General features: G+C 36.3%; 2 protein-coding genes across 2 annotated transcripts; one reads left to right on the top strand and one right to left on the bottom strand.

Moving 5' to 3' along the window:
* Positions 1-333: 333 nt before the first annotated feature.
* Positions 334-2265, top strand: sp8b (sp8 transcription factor b). Its single transcript, XM_056234420.1, has 2 exons — positions 334-447; positions 787-2265. The coding sequence occupies exons 1-2, from the start codon at positions 427-429 to the stop codon at positions 2131-2133; spliced, it is 1368 nt and encodes a 455-aa protein (XP_056090395.1). The 5' UTR covers positions 334-426; the 3' UTR covers positions 2134-2265.
* Positions 2266-4748: 2483 nt separating this feature from the next.
* On the bottom strand, positions 4749-23735 carry abcb5 (ATP-binding cassette, sub-family B (MDR/TAP), member 5). Its single transcript, XM_056234427.1, has 29 exons — positions 23692-23735; positions 22681-22756; positions 22301-22412; positions 19533-19596; positions 19271-19421; positions 18955-19036; positions 18626-18817; positions 18330-18501; positions 16196-16320; positions 15875-16052; positions 15670-15783; positions 15468-15578; positions 14581-14706; positions 14199-14402; positions 13155-13325; positions 12610-12771; positions 11274-11494; positions 11040-11190; positions 10730-10834; positions 10155-10232; positions 9942-10025; positions 8877-9080; positions 8648-8748; positions 7542-7682; positions 7294-7450; positions 6962-7159; positions 6638-6844; positions 5636-5782; positions 4749-5245 (listed from the first exon to the last, which is right to left on the bottom strand). Exons 2-29 carry the CDS (start codon positions 22730-22732, stop codon positions 5045-5047), a joined length of 4011 nt encoding a protein of 1336 aa, XP_056090402.1. The 5' UTR covers positions 22733-22756; positions 23692-23735; the 3' UTR covers positions 4749-5044.
* Positions 23736-25714: the final 1979 nt, after the last annotated feature.

The raw sequence follows: 25714 nt of genomic DNA on the forward strand, positions 1-25714 counted from the left end.
TATAAGAGTGATATGACAGTTGCTCTTTTACCATTAGCAAATTGTAGCAGACATTACACAATAATAATAATTCAAAACAGATCAGGGGCAGTAAACTTATTAACCTCTTTACAAAAGAATAGAAAAAGTTTCCCCCAAAACTTCCAGTTCTTCTCATTTAACTTCAGTTTTATTATGAGGGGGGTGTTGGAAGGGGTGGAGATCTTGTCTGAAGTGCTCTATCGATGACCTCACGCTAGAATGTGGCCGCGTGAAGGTACGGCTCTTCCTGATTGGTCGCCCGTGTCACAGCGGCACTTCAAAGCCGTGAGAGGAGCTACAATTGTGCTGGAATGGGCGGACCACATCATTGTATTGCACACCTCTAAAAAAACAGTGCTCTGATTCATAAATATAAAAAGATCCTCTGAGGAGGGCACTTTTGTGATGGCAACTTCACTTCTAGGGGTGAGTCTAAGGAGTTTCGTGCTGGTTTAATTAGTTTCCTTTATTGTCCTGCCGTGGGGATTAAAATTTCTTGGGTCAGCCAGGGAGAGAGTCACTTGATTATGTTTTAAGCGAGAGAAACGAGCAGGAGTTCCATTTCTCAACTACGACATTGTATGTATAACATTCATTGGTATTTATATGCTGTGTTTCGCTTTTGTTTTATACTTGCGACTGGTTTTATTTCAGTAGCTAGACGTTTCTTTCCTATAGCACCATTCACGTATGCTAAGGTTGTTGGATAACTATAAGTTCCCAAATATACCATCTTTGCTTACCTTCTAATTCATTTTGTTCCAGGAGGAGCCGAGATTGGGGTCGACTCCTTTAGCCATGTTGGCTGCGACGTGTAACAAAATCGGGAGCCCGAGCCCTTCTCCTTCCTCTATTTCGGATAACCCCTCTTCGTTCGGAAAAGGATTCCACCCGTGGAAACGAGCGGCAGCCAGCAGCTGTAGTTTAGGATCCAGTTTATCCTCGTTCACTCGGAATGGTGGTGGTTTAAGCGACTCTTTTGGCACGAACTCTTCCACGGGATCCAGTGCCTTTTCCTTAACTTCTGGTACTTCACCCAACTCCCACTTCGGAAACGACTACTCCGTTTTCCAGGCTTCTGTTTCCAACAACTCTCAAGATCCCAGCCACCAGCCCATGTTTATTTCCAAGGTGCACACGTCCGTGGACAGTTTGCAAAGCATTTACCCGAGAATGAGCGTGGCGCATCCCTACGAGTCGTGGTTCAAGTCCTCGCACCCTGGCATACCCACGGGGGATGTGGGCACCACGGGCGCATCCGCGTGGTGGGACGTGGGAGCCGGCTGGATTGACGTGCAGAACCCGAACGGGGCCGCGCTCCAGACGTCCCTTCACTCCGGTGGGCTGCAGACTTCTTTACACTCTCCTCTGGGCGGATACAACTCAGACTACTCGAGTTTAAGCCACTCTGCCTTTAGTACCAGTGCGTCCCCGCATCTCCTGACCACCGGTCAGCATCTCATGGACGGATTCAAACCCGTGCTCTCCTCGTACCCGGACTCCAGTCCCTCTCCCCTGGGTGGAGCGGGAGGCTCAATGTTGACAGGGGGTCCAACAGCCTCGCTGGCGGGATCTCCGCGGTCCTCAGCGCGGCGCTACTCGGGCAGAGCGACGTGCGACTGCCCGAACTGTCAAGAGGCGGAACGGCTGGGTCCAGCTGGCGCGAGCCTCCGCAGAAAGGGGTTACACAGCTGTCACATTCCCGGTTGTGGGAAAGTGTACGGCAAAACGTCGCACCTCAAGGCTCATTTGAGGTGGCACACCGGAGAAAGGCCGTTTGTGTGTAACTGGTTGTTCTGTGGGAAGAGGTTCACGCGCTCCGACGAGCTCCAGCGACATTTACGCACGCACACCGGAGAGAAGCGCTTCGCTTGTCCCGTGTGTAACAAGAGGTTCATGCGGAGCGACCACCTCAGTAAACATGTCAAAACGCACAGTGCCGGAGGCTCGTCAGGGTCGGGGTCTGGGGCGAGTGGAGGGAAACGAGGGAGTGACACCGACAGCGAGCACAGTGTGCCCGGTAGCCCCTCGTGCCACTCACCTGACCTGTTGCAACCTTCCGAGTCTGTCCCGACCACGGGCATGAACGGCCGAGCGAACTCCATCGATTAATCCCATTCAAAATGCACGTGACACAATTTCTCGAATGGACTAAACTTATTTGACGGTTCACAAAAGGTTGTGCTGTTCGGTCGGTAACACTTTATAAAAACTTCCAACAATTCAAGTTGTTAACGAACGTGGTAAAACTCGATAGATAATGCACATTCAATTATCAATATCATGTATGAAACAATATAAACCAAAGTTTCATTCCTTTTTAGCTAGTTGAATGTACATTAACTCATTTTATGTTAAGCGTAATAGCTTCTATTAAGGTTAACAGTAAAAGTTATTATAAAGTGTCACCTGGTGAGAAATAACCGTGTGGCCATTTCACTTGGATGTTGTAAAGTGATTTAATTTACGATTAAAATGTAATTTACAATGAAGTAAGCCTGTTTTGGTCTGCACAGATACTACGCGACATGAATTTGGAAAAATGGTGAATATTAAAAAGGACATAATCTGATATGTTCATTCTGATGAGGGTTTTGTCGAATAGTCTTATTTTACTTACTGTTGTTATGAAACAGAAAACAAACAAAAAAAGAGTATTTTACCCATCAGTGAAGTGGCCTGTCATTGCCAACTTTTTTCTTTCTCAAAACCAAACTGTGGCACTTTATTCATGAACACTACTAAAATCCAATTTCGTAAGGATAAATTGCCGTAGTGTTGAATAGACTTCGTTCTGTCATTTACAAATTCATTTTTTTAAATATTCGGGGGGAAAATAGTCTATATATCGCACATTGGTCTTTGTCGAAACTACAGACTACAAATCCTAAGTTGTATGAATTGTACTTATTTCCTGTTGCTGCAAAAAAACTGTACATATTGAAAATAAAAAAGAATAGACTAGAAGGTTATTCCACACTGGTGTAAAAGTTGGGTATGTGTTTGTTCAAGACGCAAATTTTGAATAGTATTTTTTAGTTGCATATATATTGACTCTAGTAAATATCCAAAACTGTATACGGGAGTGTTTTTTGTGAAGAAAAACGTCATATTTATCCACGAGTTGGACTTGATTTTTTTTCGAGGTCTGTCTTAGACGCACTTTTGAAATGATTTGTAAGATTTTCAATTCAGAATTCAGTGTTTAATCACGTTTTCTAATTTATGTAAGCATGCACATGTAAGGTGAGCGTTTATTTCACATCATTTATTTGAGAAATTGGCTTTCTAATTTAAGCCACTCAATAAAGTCAACATGGATTCAGCCACAGTGAACGATTTGCCGTTGATATTATTACTGCAATGTCCAACTTCTGAATCTGTGATCAAGTGCAGGACCTGTTACGCCATTTCATTACCAATTGAAAAAATAAATAAAATTGTGTTAAAAAGTTAAAACCTGCAGTTGTTGTGAAACCCACGAAATGAAGCAACTTTAGTAAATTGACGTTTACTATTTGCTCTACAAAGCACATCTTTTAAGTGTAACTTACACATTCCTTCAGAATATAATAATAAACGTAAACCTGTGTTTCTGATATAATTTAATCTTAAAGTCTGTGGCATGTAAAATTATACACTTAGGCTACTTAAAAAAAATTGAGTAAACCCGTTGCCTTAAAATTAAGTAGGCTAAATACATTTAATAGTGAATTGAAAAAATTAAGGTAGGCTATGTGAACTTGACAATTCCACATTACTTTTTTTTGTTTTGATTTAGCATTCATGACGTTAATTTACTAAATAGTTTTAAAGCAACGGGTTTCCTCAATTTTTTAAGTTAAGTCAACTGATCACTTTTTACAGTGTATGTTGTTTTATAAGCTAACCTACTTCACGGAAGATATAAACTTATATAGCCTACTACTTATAGAGTTTTTTTAAAAAAAAAAAATCTCAGAACCAAATAACAGAAATGATTGCGTTATTTAGTAGGCTAGCCATTCACTAGGATTTTTGTGTTTTTCCAAGTGTCTTTCGAAAATAAACTAGTCTATTATCAGCGCATAATTGTGTATGAACAAATGAAAATGTACAAAGAAAAATGTAAAAAAATAAATAAAAATAAAAATAGGCTGACCCAGACAAGAGTTTACATTGAAGATAGTTTTACTTTAAATAAATAATTTTATTAAAAAAATTCAGAGGAAGGAACGACAGCAGATTATTGATAATTCCTTTTATTAAAACATCGAAAAAATCATCTTAACAATAAACAGTACATATCAGACACAATACAAGAATAAAGTAGCCGTTTCTGTCCGAGAGACAATAAAGTTAGCCGGTGTGGGGGAAAAAGGTCCAACATGTTGGAGGCTCAAACCACGAGCACGAGCGCCCCCACGCGCTGATGAGGTCATAAACAAAACAATTGTGCAATGCGCAGAAAACCAATATTCACATTCAAAGGGTTTATGTCTACTGTACAAACTCATACATCCTGCAAAACATTAGGTAAAAGTGTTGCAATTGCCTGTTGGGGAAAAGGTGTCAAGGGAGTTTTACTGTGCATTGTTTTATGTACAATAAATTTACACGACTTTTAACATTTACAATACAAATAACATACAATATTTGTATATAAAAATTGAGAAAAATAAATCTATAGATATACAACATCTTTCTCGTTTTATATAAGAATTGTATCTTTTCAATGAGCTGTATCAAAGTAACAAAAAGCAAGCAACAACAAAAAAACAGATTTTTTGTTTTGTTTCTCCTATTAATGTCTGGCCACATGTCAGAGTTTAAATATTTAAATGCTGATTTTCAAATAACATTGTGCAGATATTGATAGTAAGCTTCTTAAAATGAACTCAGGCAACATCCTAAAACAGAAGCATTTTGTGACATAAACTGTCATTTAAATTTAAATGTAAGATTAACTGCACCATTTAATTATGTATCTGTGCCTTTCATTTTAGATTATACAAACACTAGATTAAATCAAAGGGAGTTGAAGTTAGTGAGCAGATACTTGAGCATTCACCAGAGCATGGTAAGCCCCTTGTTTGGTCATGAGTTGGGCATGTGTTCCCTGCTCAATCACCTTGCCATTCTGAACCACCACAATGATGTCAGCGTTCTGAATAGTGGTCAAGCGGTGGGCAATGACGATACATGTGCGGCCAAGCCGAGCGTCATCAAGAGCCTTCTGCACGATCTGTATAGCAGGAAAGAAAGCAGGTCAACATTTAAAAGTTTCACATAAATATACTATGAAGAGCACATAATAGTAAATGCATATTTAAAGCAGCACTTTATGAATGAAATCTCTTGACTTGATTCATAGGTTTGATCATCTTTTGTTTCCTTTTCTAAATGTGATAAGACAATAAAACGCAGGTGTGTAGTGTAAATCGGATTTTCAAGCCATTCCCTAAAAGCAACAGAATCACAAGTTCAAACTAGCAAAAGTGCCATCTGCTGGTTGAAGACAGAAGTTCATATTGTCCCAACAGAGTCAAAAAGGGAACAGTTTTGACCAAATCAAATGAACTTGACGATGGCATACTCTTAAATATTTTTGCGACAGCCTTTACACGTTACAAACCTTCTCGCTCTCTGTGTCGAGGGCTGATGTGGCCTCGTCCAGCAGCAGAACTTTGGGCTTGCGGACCAGAGCTCGAGCAATGGCTATCCTCTGCTTCTGTCCTCCAGACAGCTGAGCGCCTTTATCTCCAACTCGAGTGTTGTATTTCTGAAGGGATATTACATAGATGATGAAAACAGTTTTTATTGATGGCTTTGAGCATAATATAATAGTAACACTTTACAATAAGGTCCCAATATTTAACTTTAGTTAACTAAAATTAACTAGCATTGCTTCAACTAAAATTAACTAACACACAGTTGTTATAGAATTTATTAATCTTTGTTTAATAAAAAAAATACAACTGTTCATTATTAGTTCATGTAAGTTTAGGTCCATTAAACATTATTAACAAATGCAAACTTTGATTTTTAATAATATATTAGTAAATGTTGAAATATTGAAAATAAATAATTGCTTTAGAAGTATTTTTCATTGTAAAGTGTTACCAATATAAAGTACCGTTCATTTAAAAAAAAAGAAATGAATACTTTTGTTCAGAAAGAATGCATTAAATACATCAAAAGTGACAGTAAAGACATTTATAATGTTCTAATAATAATAATATCATAAATAAATGATATTCTTTTGAACATTCTATTCACCAAACAATCCTGAGATAAAAAAAAGTCCAGATTTATGAAGGATCGTGTGACACTGAAGACTCGAGTAATGTTGCTGAAAATTCAGCTTTACCATCACAGGAATAAATTGCATTTTAAAATGTATTCAAATATAAAACAGTTCTTTTAAAAGGTAAAAACATTTCTAAATATGACTGTTTTTAATGTATTTTGATCAAATAAATTGTAGTGTACTTGTTTGTAAAGCTTAATGTACACACACACACACACACACACACACACACACACACACACACACACACACACACACACACACACACACACACACACACACACACACACACACACACACACACACTAATGAAGACATTATACATACCTCTGGAAGGCCAAGGATAAAATTATGTATGTTGGCTTTCTTGGCAGCTTCCTCGACCTCCTCCTGGGTGATGTCACGGCTGTTGTCTCCATACTGAATGTTCTCAGCAATGGTGCAGTCAAACAGGATGGGCTCCTGAGACACCAGCCCCATCTGACTGCGCAGCCATGCCAGGTTCAAATTTTTGGTGTCATTCCCATCTACAAACTGTGCAACAAGCAAAAACAATCAGGCATAAATTGATCACATAAGCCAAAATAATGGTTTAGACCTCTAGGCACCCCCCCCTCCATCCCCCCCCCCCCCCCCCCCCGGTGAACTCACCACTTGGCCTGCCGCAGGGTCGTAGAAACGTTCTAGAAGCTGAATGGTGGTGCTCTTGCCACAGCCACTGCTGCCCACCAGGGCCAGAGTCTGTCCCTGAAACACTGATACATTCAGGCCCTGTAGGACTTTCACATTCTGACGGGTTGGATAGGAGAATTGCACCTCTCGGAATTCGACATGCCCTGAAAAATTTGTCTGAAAAAGGGACAAAGAATTTTTTTTTTTTTAAAGGGACAAAGAATATTATTTAATTTTTTTAAATTGTAACTTAATTTCATTGAATTTCTTCTGAGAGCTTCATGCTACAAACTCTATAATTTCCCACTTACTGGTCGGTCTCCAGACTCATCATAGATATCAATGGCTGGTTTCTTGTCTAGCAGCAGTAAGATCCGCCCAGCTGCTGCTTTGGCTTTGGCAAAGTCAGGAGCGAATGATGAGGACTGGCCTATGTTCATTGCAGCAAAGACAATCACAGAAAATACCCTGGAGAGGAACCAACACATCAACATGGTATAGAGTGTGAATGAGATTTTCAAAAGAACATTGATAAATCCTTCATACAAACTGTACTTACAGGAAAACATTTTCATATTCTGTGTAACAGCGTGCAATAAGCCAGGCTCCAAAGCGGAAGATTGCAGCGTTGACCAGGTAAGGAATGGCTTGTGCGATGGCAAATGTGACTCCGTAGATGGGTGCTTTACACAAGCTAGATCTGAAATATCACATATTACCTTTTGTAAGATTTGGCTGAACATCAGATTTGATGTTAACTGAGCGTGTGTTAAGGCAGGGATTTTCAAAGTTTTGCCATCACATAACATTAGCCATTTGTAATTTTAGAGATTTAAAAAAAAATGTTTTTGCCTATGACCCACAAATATAATAATGATACTCTTGTGAGCAGTATTATTTTAGTATTATTTATTTACAATTATTGAATTAGCTTTCATCTTCATATTTTCAGCTTAAATTTTTATATTTTCAGTTTTCCATTTTTCGTATTTATGTTTCAGTAATTTTGTTGTGCTTTTGTCATTTTTACTACCCTGTTAAATATATATATATATATATATATATATATATATATATATATATATATATGTGTGTGTATGTGTGTGTGTGTGTGTGTGTTTGTATTTATATATTTTCATGTACAAAGATTAATTTATAATGCAGGAGTTACATATTAAGACTTTCAAAATTAAATAATCAGATATACTTTACTGAAGTCAAAGCAAACTATTACATATATTTATATTTATTAAATATAAAAATATTTGTAAAATTAAGTAAATATTTATTAAATATACATTTGTATCTTTTCACACAAATATATATATAAAAGTTTTTAGTTTACCCTATTATCACAGTTATTATCATTAACTAAAACTAAATTTATTAAAAATTAAAAAAAAATTTACACTGTACTTTTTAATAAAAACTTTTAAAATAAAAATTTACACTGTACTTTTCAATGTACTTTTTAATAAAAATTTATTAAAAAGTACAATTAATAATATTAATTATAAATATTAATAAAACTAGGGTAAAACAACACTGCTTGTAAAACATTATATCTTTTATCTTTTGCCTAAAATTCTCCATGGGCCCTCTAGCACCTCCTTGTGGTGCCTGTATTAAAGGGTTTTAGTATTTTAGTCTTAAAAATGATTTTACCGATATGGCTCCTGCAGGCTGTCAATAAACTTTCGGAAGAAGACTTCTTCACGGGTTAATGCGACGACCGTCTTGAAGTTCTCAACAGTTTCTGTGGATATCTGAGCAGAAGAGTTGGAAATGATACCATCAGCAACCAATTAATCTTACGTGATCATTTACAGAATAAACTGAATCACACTGTTCTCAAACAAAACCAAAAAAAGGGTCAATGACCAGAGTACCGTACCTTGCCAGACATCTCCAGTGCACTCTGGTCTTTGGTGGTGTGTCCTGCCATGGCTCTCATCTGGATGAAATTTGCCCCAGTGAGGAAGGGGACACAGGCAAGGATAAGCAAGGTGAGCTGCCAGCTATGGATAAACGCCACAATGATGGCGATGCCAAGAGCACAGAGAGTGTTTGTGGCTAGTCCTAATCTGGATCCTGCTGCCTAGAAATGAGAAAAAGGGAGATACAAACAAGCTGTTTGGACATCGGATCTTATTGTACAGCATATGTTCTTTCTATTCATTAAATAATCTGGCTTCCACAAAAATATAAAGCAGCACATCTGTTTTCAACATTTATAAGAAGAAGAAATGGCAACACTTTATTCCAATGGTCCACTTTAGACATTCTACTGACTATAAGTAACTTTGCAGCTACTCAACTTATTCCACTAAGCCGAAACCTAACCTACTAATACTTTAGTTATAAGCAACTTATAAGCAACTACATGTCAACTAACTGTCATTCTTACTCTTACAGTAAGTTACTTATATAGTTTGTAGAATGTCTAAAGTGGACCAGTTAAATAAAGAGTAACCAAAGAAATGTTTCTTGAGCACCAAATCAACATATTATAATAATTTATTAAGGATCATGTGACACTGAAGACTGGAGTAATGATGCTGAAAATTCAGCTTTGCCATCACAGGAATAAATTATATTTAAACATAACTGTTTTTACTGTGTTTTTGATCAAATAAATGTAGCCTTGGTAAGACTTTAAAAAAAAGAAGGTATATATATATATATATATATATATATATATATATATAGCCTATATATTACAGAATCCTAGACTTTAGAATGGCAGTGTACCTGTGATTTCAAATAAAGTTGCACTATTAATACCAGAAGCTGTAGTCAAATGGATTAGCTCTCACATAAATACGACTGAGAAACAGATTCAGCCAGGCCTATAACGGTTTAAAGAGATGGATGTAATGAACCAGAGCCAAAAACACAGGCTGCATCCAGTGAAAGCTTAATTACTGGTTCTGATGGCAAATCACTGTGTTCCACTCACCCCTTTAACCAGAGACGCATCTGTGGCTAATTTAGTGGTCAGGACTCCCACTGCATTGTTGTTGTCATCAAACCAGGCAATCTCCTGTTAAGAGAAACAGGCTTGAGGATGAAGCACCCATCATTTCAATAACCATTTGTTCGTGCCAGATTAGCTCTCAACTGCATTAATACTATATAATAATGAGTGATGGATGCATGAAATGTGTCATACCTGTCTTATCATGGCGTTGAAAGCCTGCCTTCTCAACCTCATGGTTAGAAGCTCCCCAGATTTACCAAACATGAAGCCCTAGAAGAGGAAAGAGCAACAGATGTGAAACTTACAGCAGTGCATACATACAGCAATGCATACAAGTATATGTGCATTTATTAAACAGTATCATTTTGAGAACAGTATTTTAAAGTACAATAATTTGCTTTTATTCTACACTACATTTGCATGTATATTTAGACATTATCAAAGACTGCTTTCTGTCACAGACTCTCTCTCTCTCTCTCTGTGTGTGTGTGTGTGTGTGTGTACACTGTTTAACTATTTTAGATCGAAAAAATGCAGCCTTGATGAGCATAAGAGACTTATTTTCTTGCTGAATCCATATCCACACTATTTAAATGTTGTGCCTGTGCAAAAGTTGCCTTTGTCATGGTTAGGTGGTTGTTAGGTATTCTGGTTGGTTAATACTAATATGAAGGATGCCTAAGTTTAGTACTAAGCTAACCACTAACCCAAAGTATAAAGCAATTGAAATGCTAGTGAACGCCACTAATAACCAAACAAACTCTCACCTGGAAGAAATAAGTGATAAAGGCCACTACTCCAGTTAGCAGAAAGAAGAGCGAGAACATCATGGTCTTCTGTCGCTTTACGTCAGGGTCGACCTCTGCAAACACCTAAAAACAGACGAGGTTCTATTAGAATTGAACATACTGGTTAAATCATTGTACATGCTATGTGCTTATGGGACTAATATAATGTACAATCCACAATTTTTATATCAATTATTTTAAAACAATCATGGGGAGATGAGCAGGAAGCAAAAATATACACAATAGAGATTTTTATTCAGATGTATGAATAAAGACAAAGGACACTCACACCAATAATTTTGGCAAACAGAATGGCCACACAGGGGTAAACAGCTCCACCCACAATGCTGGCCAGAATGCCCACCAGCAGGTAAGGCCATTCCGGCTTGTTCAGAGCCAGAATTTTAGAGAAAGGAATTTCTGGAACTTTTTCCTTTTCCTACAAGAGAATTTTTAACATCATCCAATTACTCCATTTATGAACTCTCAATAGCATCAAAGCAGTGGAGATTGTGGAGTATGTGCCTTTTTGTCTTTTTTGGATTTCTTGCTCTTCTTCTTTCTCGAGGACCTTCTCTCACTGCCACGTCTTAAGCTTCTTCTAAGGGTTCCACTCTCCATTATCATTTCCTCTCCTCCTTCGGGAGTCTCTGTGTCAGAAAATTCCTCACTGGTGTCTCCCTCAGAAACATCCTGAATATCATCCTCATTGGCATCAAGATCTTCACTTGGTCTGTCTGAGGTCTGTTAATGTAAACGAATAGGGAAAAAAACGTTATGCCAAAGAAACCCAAATATGATGCTCTCTTGTGAGAGACCTTCCTTAAAGGATTCAGAGAGTTTTCAGGGAGAATTATTCTCTAATTTTTTACATATAAAGACTTGTGTGTACTGTGTAGCATAGGCTACATATTAAGTGCGATATTCTAATGGTAATATTGTTTCCATTATAATCTTCTTTTATATTGTCATGGCACTGCAAACAACACACACACACTTTTATACTGTCATGGCACTGCAAACAACACACACACACACACACACACTTATATTGTCATGGCACTACAAACAATAAACACACACATAATATTATTTAAAAGTTTGGGATCTGTAAAAATGTTTTTTAAAGAAAGTAAAATTTGTATTTAGAAAGGCTGCATTAAATTGATCAAAAGTGAAAGACATTCATAATGTTACCAAAGATTTCTATTTCAAATCATTGCTGTTTTTCAACTTTCTATTCATCAGAGAATCCTGAAAAAAAGGCAAATGGCCGCTGGAAATTCAGCTTTGCCATCACAGGGATAAATTAATGTTGACATACTGTATATTAAAATAGAAAACCTTTTTTTTTTAACTGCCATAATACTTCATGATATTCCTGTTTTGACTGTCTTTTATATCAAACATGCAGCCTTGGTGAGCAGAAGAGACTTTAAAAAAACATTACTGACCTCAAACTTCTGAAAGGTAGTTACATCTTATATCATTTTATATTATAATTACATATAATTATTATATAAATATAGCCTATAATTAATATTTGTTGACATTTTTTTTTCTACTAACTATAAGAATAATATAAGATGTATAAACCTTTCAAGTAATAATAAATAATTTAAAAAAGTGTATTATTTCTTACTGGCATTACTGTTAAAAATACGGGCTGTCAATAAAATACAATAAAGGTGATTAATTTCATGGTTTCTAGTTTAGCAAGCAAAATAAAAGAGTAAGAATATTGCTAAAAGTATTGAGTTTGAAAAAACAGATTTAGGCAACAACTGCAGGGAAATTCATAAAGTCAGTTCTGTCCTGTCCAACTATCAGATAGTTCCCGTGTAGAGAAACACATGTACCTGTTGCATCACGAGAGAATAGTACACTCCTTTTTTGGCCATGAGTTCTCTGTGGCTGCCCTGTTCCACCACTTTGCCCTCACTGAATCCTGCAATTATATCTGCTGAACGAATAGTTGACAGGCGGTGTGCAATCACAATGGTAGTGCGTCCTGCTCTGGCCTAAGAAACAACACACACAATTATTGAATCGCTTGTTTTCTTGGTTAAAACTTTGGGTTACACAAAGTGACATTGTTACAGTGTAATTATGCATTTAAGTGCTGAGTAATATTAATTAACTACATGTACTTACTATAGAGTTATGGTAGGATTAGGATTTGGTTTAGGGTTAGTTGCATGTAATTATGCGTAATATACTGTTATCACCATCTGACATATGTAACATGGACACTGTAAAATAAAGTGTTACCAAACTTTGTTACCATACCAAAAACTGTAATAAAAGATATTCGTATTCGCAAGCTGCAACTTTAACTATATATTTTCCAGTACTCATGCAAATGTCCTTCCTGCATGTCACAGAAAGAACTGTTTTGCATTACCTTGTCTAAAGCTGCCTGAACGATGGACTCGCTCTGTGTGTCCAGGGCTGATGTGGCTTCGTCCAGCAGGAGGATTTTGGGGTTTTTGACGAGAGCTCGAGCAATAGCGATCCTCTGCTTTTGGCCCCCGCTCAGTTGAGCCCCCCTCTCGCCAACCATAGTATTTAGCTTCTATCTCAGAGAAAAACATTTTTTTTTAAACATTTAACCCCTTTTCAGACTAAACACAGCAAAGTGTAGTACACATAAAATGCTTATTTCTAAATAGAGATCCACCAATTTAAAATTCTGGCCTAATTCCTAAGCGGTCACCGTGATTTTGCCAAGTAAGACATAAACACATTTTTTTGGTCTGGTCCTGGAACAACATTCCTGTCCGAAAATTTAGTCCTAACCATATCTCTACCTCTAAACCTAACCCTACCCATAAGTTATCCCTAAAACCAGAGGGAAATGACTAGTGAATAACACTGATGTAGAAGCACCTAATGCTGATTGTAAGTTTAAACTTCACATAAACTGTAAACCTGTCCCTCAAATCTGATTGGTTGTTTGGAATGTTGTTCCAGGGTCAACAAAGATGTTGATCCAGGAACATGTTCTACTTGGTGAAATCACGTTCACCTGAGGGAAGCAGATAATTCATTTCATGTTATGGCCAAGAACTGATAAATGGCCGATATTAAAAGTCTATTTTGTCTAAATGAAAAAAGTAAGCACTAAATGTAGGCATCCCACCTTATGACAAATGTACATTTGTACATTATATATCATTGTGTTATTCTTTTCTTTTTTTTTTAAGATAAACTTTAAGGGAGCATTAGATGATCTAACTGTAAAAATGGGGGAAATGTGTATGCACAATATCCATATACATTTTTTTATATTAACACATATGGTGCTGATGTATTGTGCATTTCCATCTCTTAGACACTGTAATTTATTGATATCATAATTAAATCTTTGGTTCTGCAATATACAATAACTTTAGGGGTAGAACCGAGTCAAAACCTTTTTAATAAAATAAAATTTGACACTACTCACGTCTGGTAGTTTGGAAATGAAATCGTAGGCATTGGCCTCTCTAATGGCTCGTTCAATATCCCCATCGGTGGCGTCTTCTCTGCCGTAGCGTATATTCTCTGCGATGGTGGTTCCGAAAAGAATAGGCTCCTGACTCACGATACCCATGTTCTCCCTCAGCCAGCACACATTTAGAGAACGGATATTATGACCATCCAGAGTCACCTGCACAACCGTACACATTTCATAAACTACTCAGTTCTTCATTCCTGAAAGATCGGCAGTAAACTGAATGACAACATATTTTGTATGATGTGAAGTATTGAAGGAATGCAGCTTTTACTGAGAGGTGAAATGATTTATGGTTGCTCATTAGAAGATTCTTTGGGCACATCAGTGTTACCTCTCCTGAATCCGGGTCATAGAACCGCTGCAGAAGCTGAATTGTTGTGCTTTTCCCACAGCCACTGGCTCCAACCAAAGCAATGGTCTTTCCATGAGTCACTTTCAGATTCATTCCCTGTAGAATCTGCGATGGGACACATTGTATCAGTCATCATCAGTATGTCACCATTTCTACGGCTGGACAATATATCATCACCATATCGATAATAAGCCAATTTTACAGACATAAATACATCAGTATTGGTCGATAGAAAAAAGGATGGCCACACTTTAGTTTATGGTCCAAATCTTACTATTAAGTAACTATTAAGTATGACTTTTTTCCTCAATAAACTCTTAATTACTGCTTATTAATAATTTGGTAGTTGTTAAGTTTAGGTATTGGATAGGACTATGGGATGTAGAATATGGTCATGCAGAATAAGGCATTAATATGTGCTAATAAAGTACTAATAAAGTACTAATAAACAGCCAATATCCTAGTAATATACATGCTAATAAGCAAATAGTTAATTGTGAGAATTGGACCCTAAACTAAAATGTTACCAAAATTATTAAAAGAAGTAATTTATTAACACTTTAAAAGTAATCTTTAGCAAATCTCAAGCTGAATATCCACTTCATACTTATCTTTTATTATTTAAATGATGAATTTTGAGTTTTAACATTTTATTTTTATGTAGACAAAAATAGTATCTAATTTTAATAAATCTATATATTGGTTATCAGCCATAACATATTTATAAAATTACTAATTCAAATCAATCCAAAAATAATCATTTAAAAAAATGATAATCTCATTGCATCCCTGATAATTTCAACAGACATAATATGTACAGTATGAATGATGCAATTCCTAACAGCTGGGAAAATATGTTGCTGTACCTTCACATCTTTTCTGGAGGGATAGCTGAAGTTGATGTTCTTGAATTCAATATCTCCTTTCACATGGTCTGGTTTGTGACCTTCTTTTGAACTGCTGTCAATGGGACGAGGCTGCAACAGTCATCCAGAATAACAATATGGGCATACATATAATAAAAAATAACTTTATTATGAAGAACGAACACAGACTGAAAGTTTGTACCATGTCAATCGTTTTGTAGACCTCATAAGCCGCACCCCGGGCCTTGGCGATGCTCTCCAAGTTTGGAGCTCCCTGACCTAAAGAGAATGAGCCAATCATCACAGAGAAGAAAACCTGAGGACAAAAGTAACAAAGTTAGTGGTTATTAAGAAATGTCTCCTGCTGTATCTTTATTCAGAAACAGATAAAGTCTTGAAAAACTTACAGTGATGACTCTTCCGATGGTGTAATTATCTGGTTCGTCCACAGACAGTTTTGTTCCATACCAAAATGCCAGTGCATAGGTGCCAAATATAACAAACTGTGTAAACCCCATGGCCACATTAGTGGTTATAGCTTTCTTTACCCCAAAGTCCTTTGCGTCCACCAAGTTTTTATCATACCTAAAAGACAGAAAATAGTTTGTCACAGCTAAACTGTCACTCTGTATGCACACACACAAAACAGTTTGGTCGCATTCTTCACATTTAGAAGACCCAATCTTATCTCTCACATTTGATGAGTGAAAGGTACAGAATGTGCTCACTTTTCCACTGCTTTCTTCTGTCCATTAAATGCCACAACAGTCCTGATAGCGACCAGAATCTCTTCAGCTACAGCTCCTGCTTTAGCATACGCTGAAAGCTCCTTACCGGTCAAGGTGGCAAGAATCTGTAGGAAAACAGATTCAGTAAGATATGACAGAAAAATAAGATATTATGTTGCGCCCTGGCAACAACTTTTCATTTTTGGGTGAACTATCCCTTTAACTTGATAGAGTTACCAATATAGGCCTACATGTGTATTTGTACTGAAGCCAAATCAAATAATTACATTTATAAAATATGAATTATTGAAAAAAAATATTATAGCCTACACACAATATGTTCGCACCGCGAATTTCCGGTATAGGCCTACTTCTTGGTGCACACGATCAATACATTGTTAGCCTTTTAACCAAACCATTAACCACCAATACTAGCAATACTCTCCGTGTTTTGTTACTTTCGATAAGAAAAAAAGTATCATCTTTCAAATTCTGTCAATTTGATCACGAAATTCAAACAATAAATGCTGTTTTGTCGCTCTTTGATGTGGCGCGCGACAGATCGCTATAGGCGCCTCAGTTCAAGTGGCAGAACGGAGCGCGAGTGAACGCGATCAAAATAGACATGAATGAACATGTGAAAGTATGTTGAAAGATACAGTAGGCTATACCTTACTGATCATATCTCAGGTAATCGCTCAATCAGTGTTTCAGACGCGGAAAGACATCAACAAAACAGCTTCTAAACAATATGCCAAGTAGCATTACAGGTCAGGTGAGTCATTCAGTGTCCACACACAGAAACGAACTGGAGAGGAGAATTTCTCATAATAAAGCTATGCATTATTTTACCCTAATTATTCATTATCTATTGTCTTATTTAATGTAGGCCCAGGGCCGTAGCTAGAGGACTCGGGCCCCCTGAAAAAATATTGATGTTTGATGACATTACAGAAGATGGTGATGTTGTTGTAAAACCTTTATTTTAAAAGTTAAATGTTTACAACTAATAAAAACTAACAAAAAGCAAGAAATTGTTAAATGATAATAAAACATATAAAAACTAAAAAGTAACAGCAACATAATCCCCCCCATCAGTCTGTTATTATTCATAAATCAAAAAGTAAACATTTAGAAATTGACAAGAATTCAGTCAAATTAAAAAAATAAAATTATTTATTGTCTTATTTTTTTTAATAAAGATAATATGGAACTGGTAATATTATTAAATAAAGCTAATAGATTTATTCATCCAAGTGCAGTGTGTCATCAGCCGGCAGGTCAGGTGCATAATGCAATGCGTTGTGACTCGTGTAAATTTTGTAACTATTTACAATAGTGTAAAAAGACAGGAATTTTGACCACGTAATCATTCGGTTAATTGTGGTGCGCACCGATAATGGAAAGTGACAGTAGCCTAAATATTCATTATCTATTGTCTTATTTAATGTAGGCCGTTTAATTAAGTATGTCATGAAAACAAGTTATGACAGCCACTCTGAAAAATAAATGATTACGTATTTCATCAAAGAATTGGAGTAGAAACATAATTTTATAATTTGATTGAGAAGTTTATGCAAAAATTGCTTTATGTGCAATTTACATGTTTGCATACAATTTGTTATTTGAGCGTTGATCATTATATCTAAAAATAAACAGCAACTGAATTCAATAGTTTGGGCTCTGTTGTTAATTGTAACCTTTAGTCTAATGTGCAAGGGCTCCCTAGTTTACAGCATTTGCAGAGATAGATTTCGTTGATCCTTAAGAAATGTTTAATTATAATTGAATGTATTTAAAGACAGAGACACAATTTTTTCAGTAAACCACTGTTTTAAAAAAGGAGAAAAGGCCATTTTATGTTTAGTTTTCTCCCCACCAGCTGTACCGAACCATCATTTTTGTGTACTAACTAATAATAATAATAATAATAATAATAATTCATAATAAGTATGTTAGTGGTGTCCTGAAGCCAAACCAAATTATTATCGCACGCACGCACACAGGCTATAGGTATATATATCATAAAATATTAGGTTTGTAATATTCAATATATTGTGTAGGGTATAATTAACATTATGTATAGGTTTATGAAACCATTTGATCTAAAAAAAACAAGGAGCTTTATACATACTTTAGACCAAACAGCAGCCGATCCTGCTAAGAGGGGACTGACGGAAAGAATGACCAGCGTCAGCTTCCAACCGTAGATAAAACCAATGATGAAACCAGCAAGAAATGTGCAGAAGAACTGGACAAACACGCAGATCTTGTCCCCAAGGCCATCGTTGATTGTGTTTATATCACTGCGTTGGGAGGGAAAAAAGGAGATCCATACATTTTTAGATTAAACACCTGAAATGTAACCCAAGGACATATCAGGTGAGGTGACAGAAACAAGAGGCTAGAACATGGTTGCACTTCACTTACTCTGTAAGTCTAATGTTCAGCTCTCCGATAGGATGCGTGTCGAACCATGACATCTGCTGGTGGAGGATGGCATGAAAGTACTTCTCCCGGATCCTCTTGGTTTGCTTTGCAGCAGTTAGCAGGAAAAGCATTACCTGGAACGTTCCCAGGAGCAGAACCGCAGCCCCGATCCCAACAAAGTAATAAGCATGTCTGTGTAAACAAACCACCGGCTTAAGTTAAAGATCAACAAAGAAGAAGTGAATCAAAACTTAGAGGTTAAGAAATTTCAGTAAATTATTCACGAGTCAACTAAATGACAATGAATCTGATACCAGATGGCTCCTCACTTTGTCATTTTATCTTCAATGCCTATTTCAGGGGAACCTGCCAAACACGTTAAGTTAGAGGCGATGTTTCCAGTGTAGTTGCCTGCAAACATTTAGCAGAAACATTTAGCAGAAACCAGTAGTTCCAGACAACCTCATTCAAGTAAATATTTATGAAATGATTGCTGAACTGTAATACTAAGGGTAAAGTTTACATTAGCAATTCAAATCAGTCCAGACTGACAGACTTTCAGATATTTGAGAAGGACTTATGTCATTTGTTCAGATGGATGTTTCCTCATCTTTCAAAAACTATGCGTGTTGTACTATTAAATACCTGTCATATTAAATTGCTGCCCACTCATCACAAAGCTGTCAGTCATTTCTCCGAACACCACGCACATGAGAGGCAATGCAACGCCATGTGCAGCTGCACACAGCAGGCCGATCAGCATTAGCAGAACCTCCGGACAGGTGGCATACCGAAACTGCAAGCCAACAACAAACATGTGAGTCAAACGCATGACTTCTGCTAATCATCGCATGTTACATCACTGCTTACCTACAAATGAATTATGTAAAGAGATGCACATTCTTACCAGCTGAAAAAATCCAACTGTTTTCACCGGCTCTTTCTTCGTTTTGGGCTTTTTTTCCTTTTTGCTATTTAAACAGAACAAGAAATAGTACAAATGAGAAAAATCCCTTTTCATTCTGGGCATGTTTTACCTTCATGAAGCCATATCGAGGGGCACAGTCATCCAAATACTTTCACTGAATGAATGAATGAATTATTAATACAATCAATTCTGAGTCTAAACCTTAAACAGAATAGAATAGAATATTTTGAATATAGTATATGAAATAAAATGTCAGACCATGGGTTTGCAAACTTGATGCAAACTATGCGAGTAAAATATCATGTGATATCATGTTTTTTTTTAAATGAAAATGTTTTAATTTGTCATTGTATACTACAGCCAAAATAAATTATTCAAATATCATCTGACTGTTAGACGTATGTAATAGTTTTAATTTAAGAAGTATTAATTCAGATGTTTTTAAATCCTTTGGTTTTCCAGAAAATACTGACATAAAAAAAGTAAGCTGGCGACATTTTTTTAATGTTTATATGGATGAGTTATCAAAATTGCTAAACAGCTGTGGAACTGGTTGTATGGTTGGTATATAACTGAGGACCTGTCTGATGATAGGGATATTTATAGACAGTGTCGTATGATATATGCACAGGCGAATACGTTGATTCGCAAATTTTGTATGTGCTCTGGATCTGTAAAGATTGCACTTTTTTTAGAGCATATTGCACCCCGATGTATACTGCCCATTTGTGGCGGCGCTACAGAAAGAGCAGCATGCAGAAACTCAATGTAGCATATAATGACGGAATGAGGCTGTTGCTTGGGGTGCCGCGATGGAGTAGTGCAAGTCAATTGTTTGTCAGTGTTGGCGTGCCCACCTGTTCTGCTGTTCTGCGCAATCTCATGTACAGATGTATGTGTAGGTTGTTAGACTCTGCAAACAGCATAATTTCAACATTGACAAACCCGACCCTAAGTTCAGTCAGGTTCTCCTCTGGTATGTGGAACCATTGGCGTTTTAGCCTATATGTAAACATGTGATATTGTGTTTTTTTTTTATTTTTTTTATTTTTTTTTTATTGTCTGTTACTGTGTGTGATTGGTCCATGTGTGTCCTTAATTAAGTTTTGATGATGATGAATGGCAAAGAGAAATTAGAAGGATACAACACAAGCACAAACTTTTCTTGAACATTTTGTATATACCAAAGAATGTGTCTAAAAACTTTTTAGATTTAGATTTGTTTTTGTTATTTTACCATTACTAATGGACATTTAATAGCACTCAAATGGTCAAGAAGGCACAACAGCAATAGAAGTTCAATTATCCTTACGAACTTCTATAAGTGTCCTATTGAAAGCAAGTTAACAAGCTTGTCTGTGTCGTATGGAAACAGCATTACAGGACCAAAAATCATTGCAAAGACTTATAAGAAGTGCAGAGAAAGTCACTGGTGCTCCTCCTCCAACTACTGAAGAATTGATAATTGTATGGTCTACATTACTGTTAAAACAACTTAACCAAGGGATAGTTTTTATTCTAGGCGGTGTCCTCAGGCTAAATATAGTTTTTATGGAGAGTGAAGGACTTATGCATACTACACAAGGATACTCTTGTACTAATACAGTACAAATCTTGAACAAGGGCATGTATATATAGACAGTGTAATCAATGACACATCATTATCATTCATGCTGCATCTGATTTATATATTTATATTTGACTTTTTGTAATAAAATTTGTAATTATATAGGGCAGGTTTCTTTTAATTGATGCAAAGTAAGCTTTTCTTTTGTGTAACATGCATATGACAATAAATTCTCAAAAAAGAATAAAATAAAAATTAATACATAAATTATAATAAAATGTATTATAATAAAATGAAATCAATCTCGTGATTTCTAGCCTGTCTCACCCTCAAGTCACCCTAGGTGTATATGACATTCTTCTTTCAGTCAAATACAATCGGAGTTCTGTTCAAAAATATCCAAGCCTTATAATGGTAAAAGTGCTCCATCCATAATAAAAGTGCTCCACACAGCTCTTAATAAAGGCCTTCTGAAGCGAAGCAATGCGTCTGTTCTTAACATTAAACGTTAAAAAAGTTATTTTACTTAATAAAGTTTTAAATATGGATATTTTTCTTACACAAACGCATCGCTTCGCCTCAGAAGGCCTTTATTTTAACCCCAGCAGAGCCTTGTGGAGCACTTTTATCATGGATGGATGCACTTTTATCATGGATGGAGCACTTTTATCATGGATGGAGCACTTTTATCATGGATGGAGCACTTTTATCATGGATGGATGCACTTTTATCATGGATGGAGCACTTTTATCATGGATGGAGCACTTTTATCATGGATGGAGCACTTTTATCATGGATGGATGCACTTTTATCATGGATGGAGCACTTTTATCATGGATGGATGCACTTTTATGGACTTCAAAACAGAAACAACCATTCACTGCCATTTTAAAGCTTGGAAGAGCCAGGGCATTTTTTTAATATAACTCCGACTGTATTCGTCTGAAAGAAGAATGCCATATACACCTAGGACGACTTGAGGGTGAGTAAATCATGGACTAATTTTCATTTTTGCGTGGATTATCCCTTTAAGGATGTTGTAAATATCGCAGACATTTTTTGACACTTTCTGTGGAATTTTTGCCCCAGGATCTGGTTCATTTCTGAAACCGTCTTACACGTTTCTTTTTTTGATCAATTAATCTACTTTTTAATTAATTAAATAACATTCTGTTCCTACCTGAACAGGCCTTTGCCTTTTGATTTGGCAGAGGACTCCTCCTTTGGCGTGTCTTCCTGAGGTTTCTCATCCTGGGTGTAAGCTAGGTTGACGAAACCCTCAGGTATCACCTCTGCAGGAAAAGGGGTTTATGTTTACTTAAGGAACAGGCGGGGCAAGTCTAAGGTGTCTGCAGAATCTAAATAATTCATTCTAAATGATCCAGCACTTTACAAATTAGACTATCTATGTAGATATAAAATTAGTACTGCCATTGCTTACTTCAAATATCATTGGCTCTCACAACAAGTGAGGTTTTCACAATTGTCAGTCGCTTTTGGAAAAGTGTTTGCCAAATGAATTAATGTAAATATAAAATGTGAAGTGAATAGAGAACACACCATGCAAGTAAGGTGGAGGGTCTGTCGATTGACCGCTTGGCTCTTCTTTCATTGTGATAGCACAGTGTTTGTGTTCCTAGATAGAGAGAACAGTCAGGTTCATAAGGAGGTACACATTTAAAAAATAAAGTTTACAATTACAATCAAAGGGGTTTAATCCTGGAGTCACAGGAAAACCTTTTAAAAAAAAAATATATATATATATATATATATTTTTTTTTTTAGAAAACAATCATTGTACTGGTCCTTTAAGAACCTCAAAATCATTTTTAAATTTTCATTTTATGTATTTAGTTTTTATTAATTAATTTTGTTTAGTTAAACACTGTAATCATTTAAGACATTTCTAATTATCTAGAACCTTTTTGGCATAAAGTGTTCTTTAAAATTGACTCAAGAACCCTGTGGTTCTATATAGAACCCCATTGAAACCTTTTTTCTGAGAGTGCAAAGAATTTTAAAGGCAACATAAGAAGCGTATATATAGCCTATAGCAAAAAACAAACTGAAGAACCTACTTTCAAAAATGTAATAATGTATTTTATTCAATGCGAAGAGAGGATGAAAAAAATGGTAATGGTGCAAATAACAGATTTATTACAGGAAAATTATGTTATTGCACTCATATATTCTTATAAACAGGCTACAGGACCTAAAATACTAGCCTACTCATAAAACGACTTTTTCTTTACTGTTATTATCTAGCATGTTGGTGTTAATAAATAAGTTATCATTCATCCTGCCTCCATACCAGTTATAAACGGAAGTGTAGTACAATTAAAATATGACATGATCGGAAACGCATAAAATAAAATAGCCTACATTTTTTTTAAACTACAAAAAAATCATTTTAATTTCAAAACGTTAACTGTCACCCATATTCACATTTATATATAGAAAATATAATATTTTTATGGTTTGTAATATTTACCAGAAAGCACAGACTAAGTAACCTACCTACACTACGCAAACAAGCATTTAATAGGCTATATAATTTTATTTTTTGCTTACCCCATGTGGTGATCGCAAATGCTCCAAGTGGACATACAATATGAAGGTAAAGAAGACTCCCTGTGACATGATGTTTTATAGCGCGTCGTGCTACCTGGACACGCCTCGTCCTGACGAAAAATGTGGGCGTGCAAAGGAAAAACTGACTTTTGCCCTTATAGCGGACAAATCTGGGTTATATGAGGTTACATGACAAAATTAAGAACTGATAAAAAGGTACGAACTTTGTTCCTCATAAGATTTAAAGATGGGAGTGCAGAAAACCCTGTTTTTTGTTGTTGTTGTTGTTGGCTATTTTTCAGTTGCCATCAATGATTTCTGCTATGGTGCGCGTTCATCAGTGTTCATAAAAAGAGTTTTTTTCGACGAATTACTTTTCCTATCCAAATTGTAGGCCTATATGCTCTTTATAAGCTCTACAGACAAGACATTTGTAGGATAATTAATAACAGAGAACATGTAAACGCTCTGACGTTGAGCATCCCCACCAGAGCAACCAATGGCGTGGGTCTGGGGGCGGGATTTGCTGCTTGATCGACCAATGGTAAAGGAGGGGAGAGGTCGTCAAACCTGTTCGTACACTGTCATAATACTTGCAATTCTTTTTGATGCAATGTCACACTTCATTGGTGTAATTGGGGAAAAGTTCGTTTGCACAAAATTCATGTTGTATTTACTAAGCCTTGGCCTTTAAATAAAGTTTAGTAGTAGGCTAGGCTATAATTAATAATAATGAATGGCAGGCAGGTGTGTCTGTTTGTCATCAACATTAGGCTATCATCAACATTCTGATCCAAATGCTGAACTATGCAGTAGCCTACCAGTATTAGCTATATACTTGTATTGTTTGTATTGTGTTTTAGGATGTTTGATAATCTGCAATAGGCTACTCAAAAACTGATCAAAATATAGGCTATAGCACACCAAGTCAAAATGATTGAAGGACTGAGCTTGACTGAATTGAGCGGAGTGGATGTAGATGTGTGTGTGAGAAATCTGAAAAAAACTCAGATTTTTGAGAAGGTCTAAACCCCCCCCCCCCCCCCCCCCCAAATATGCAATCAAATCAAAATTTGTCTTTGTCAATCAAATAAAATAGGAGATAAATATTTTTGTAGTAATATGACATAGACAAACTTGACCTTACATTTCACCACAAGATTTTAACAAAAATCCAATTGTTTTTCCAATCGCCTATAGGTTTTGAATGAAGTACATCAGCCTTTACCATAATTCGCACATAAAATGTGTGACTTATCACATTAACAACGTTTCTGAGAACAAACATCTTGTTGTTCTTACTGCTTAGACAATATCTTAGATCTTGTCAGAGAGTTGCTTTTAGAGCTCGACCTCTAACACATTAACAAAAACATGTCAACCCAGTCTTAGCATGACTCAGTCCATATTTTGGCGCTGCATGCAAACCAGTCATATTTATATAACAGTGGTTTTATGAATAAACTTGGTTGAACTACTGAACTTTAGTACATTATCTAAGAAATAATTTGAATATTTGTCTCCTCTGATGGCAAGTCAGCATACTGGTTTGGTGATCTTCTCAAGATTATTAGTGAACACACAAGACCAAACGCTCTGGGGAAAATTCCTCCCTTTAAAATATGCATGACACCTGTACAGCAGGTTTCTCATTGAACACAAACGTTTTTCACAGTGAGGGAAGTTGACTTCTATGCAGGGTTACACATGAATGTTATGGAAAGAGTTTTTACCTTTGTCCTTATACTTTACATTCAGATATTGCTCACAGAAAAAAATAGTAATGAAAATTTTGTTCAGAGATTTATTTTTGTTTCAAGTGGCAGTAAATATATACTGCAGAATAAATTAAACTTGGATTCCCACTTTAAGCAAGCAACACAATGACACCTTTGACCGTTTTTGTCGTATAACGATGTCTGTTTTTGATCAACATTAGCAAGTGCTCAAGATGTAAAGACATTCTTTCTTAGGACATTCCGGCTCATCTCACCTGAAGCTCTGAACTCCTTGGTATGAACTC

The sequence above is a fragment of the Rhinichthys klamathensis genome, unplaced genomic scaffold (genome assembly GCF_029890125.1).
Source record: "Rhinichthys klamathensis goyatoka isolate OS25496 unplaced genomic scaffold, OSU_Roscu_1.1 h1tg000395l_1, whole genome shotgun sequence".
Lineage (NCBI taxonomy): Eukaryota > Metazoa > Chordata > Actinopteri > Cypriniformes > Leuciscidae > Rhinichthys > Rhinichthys klamathensis.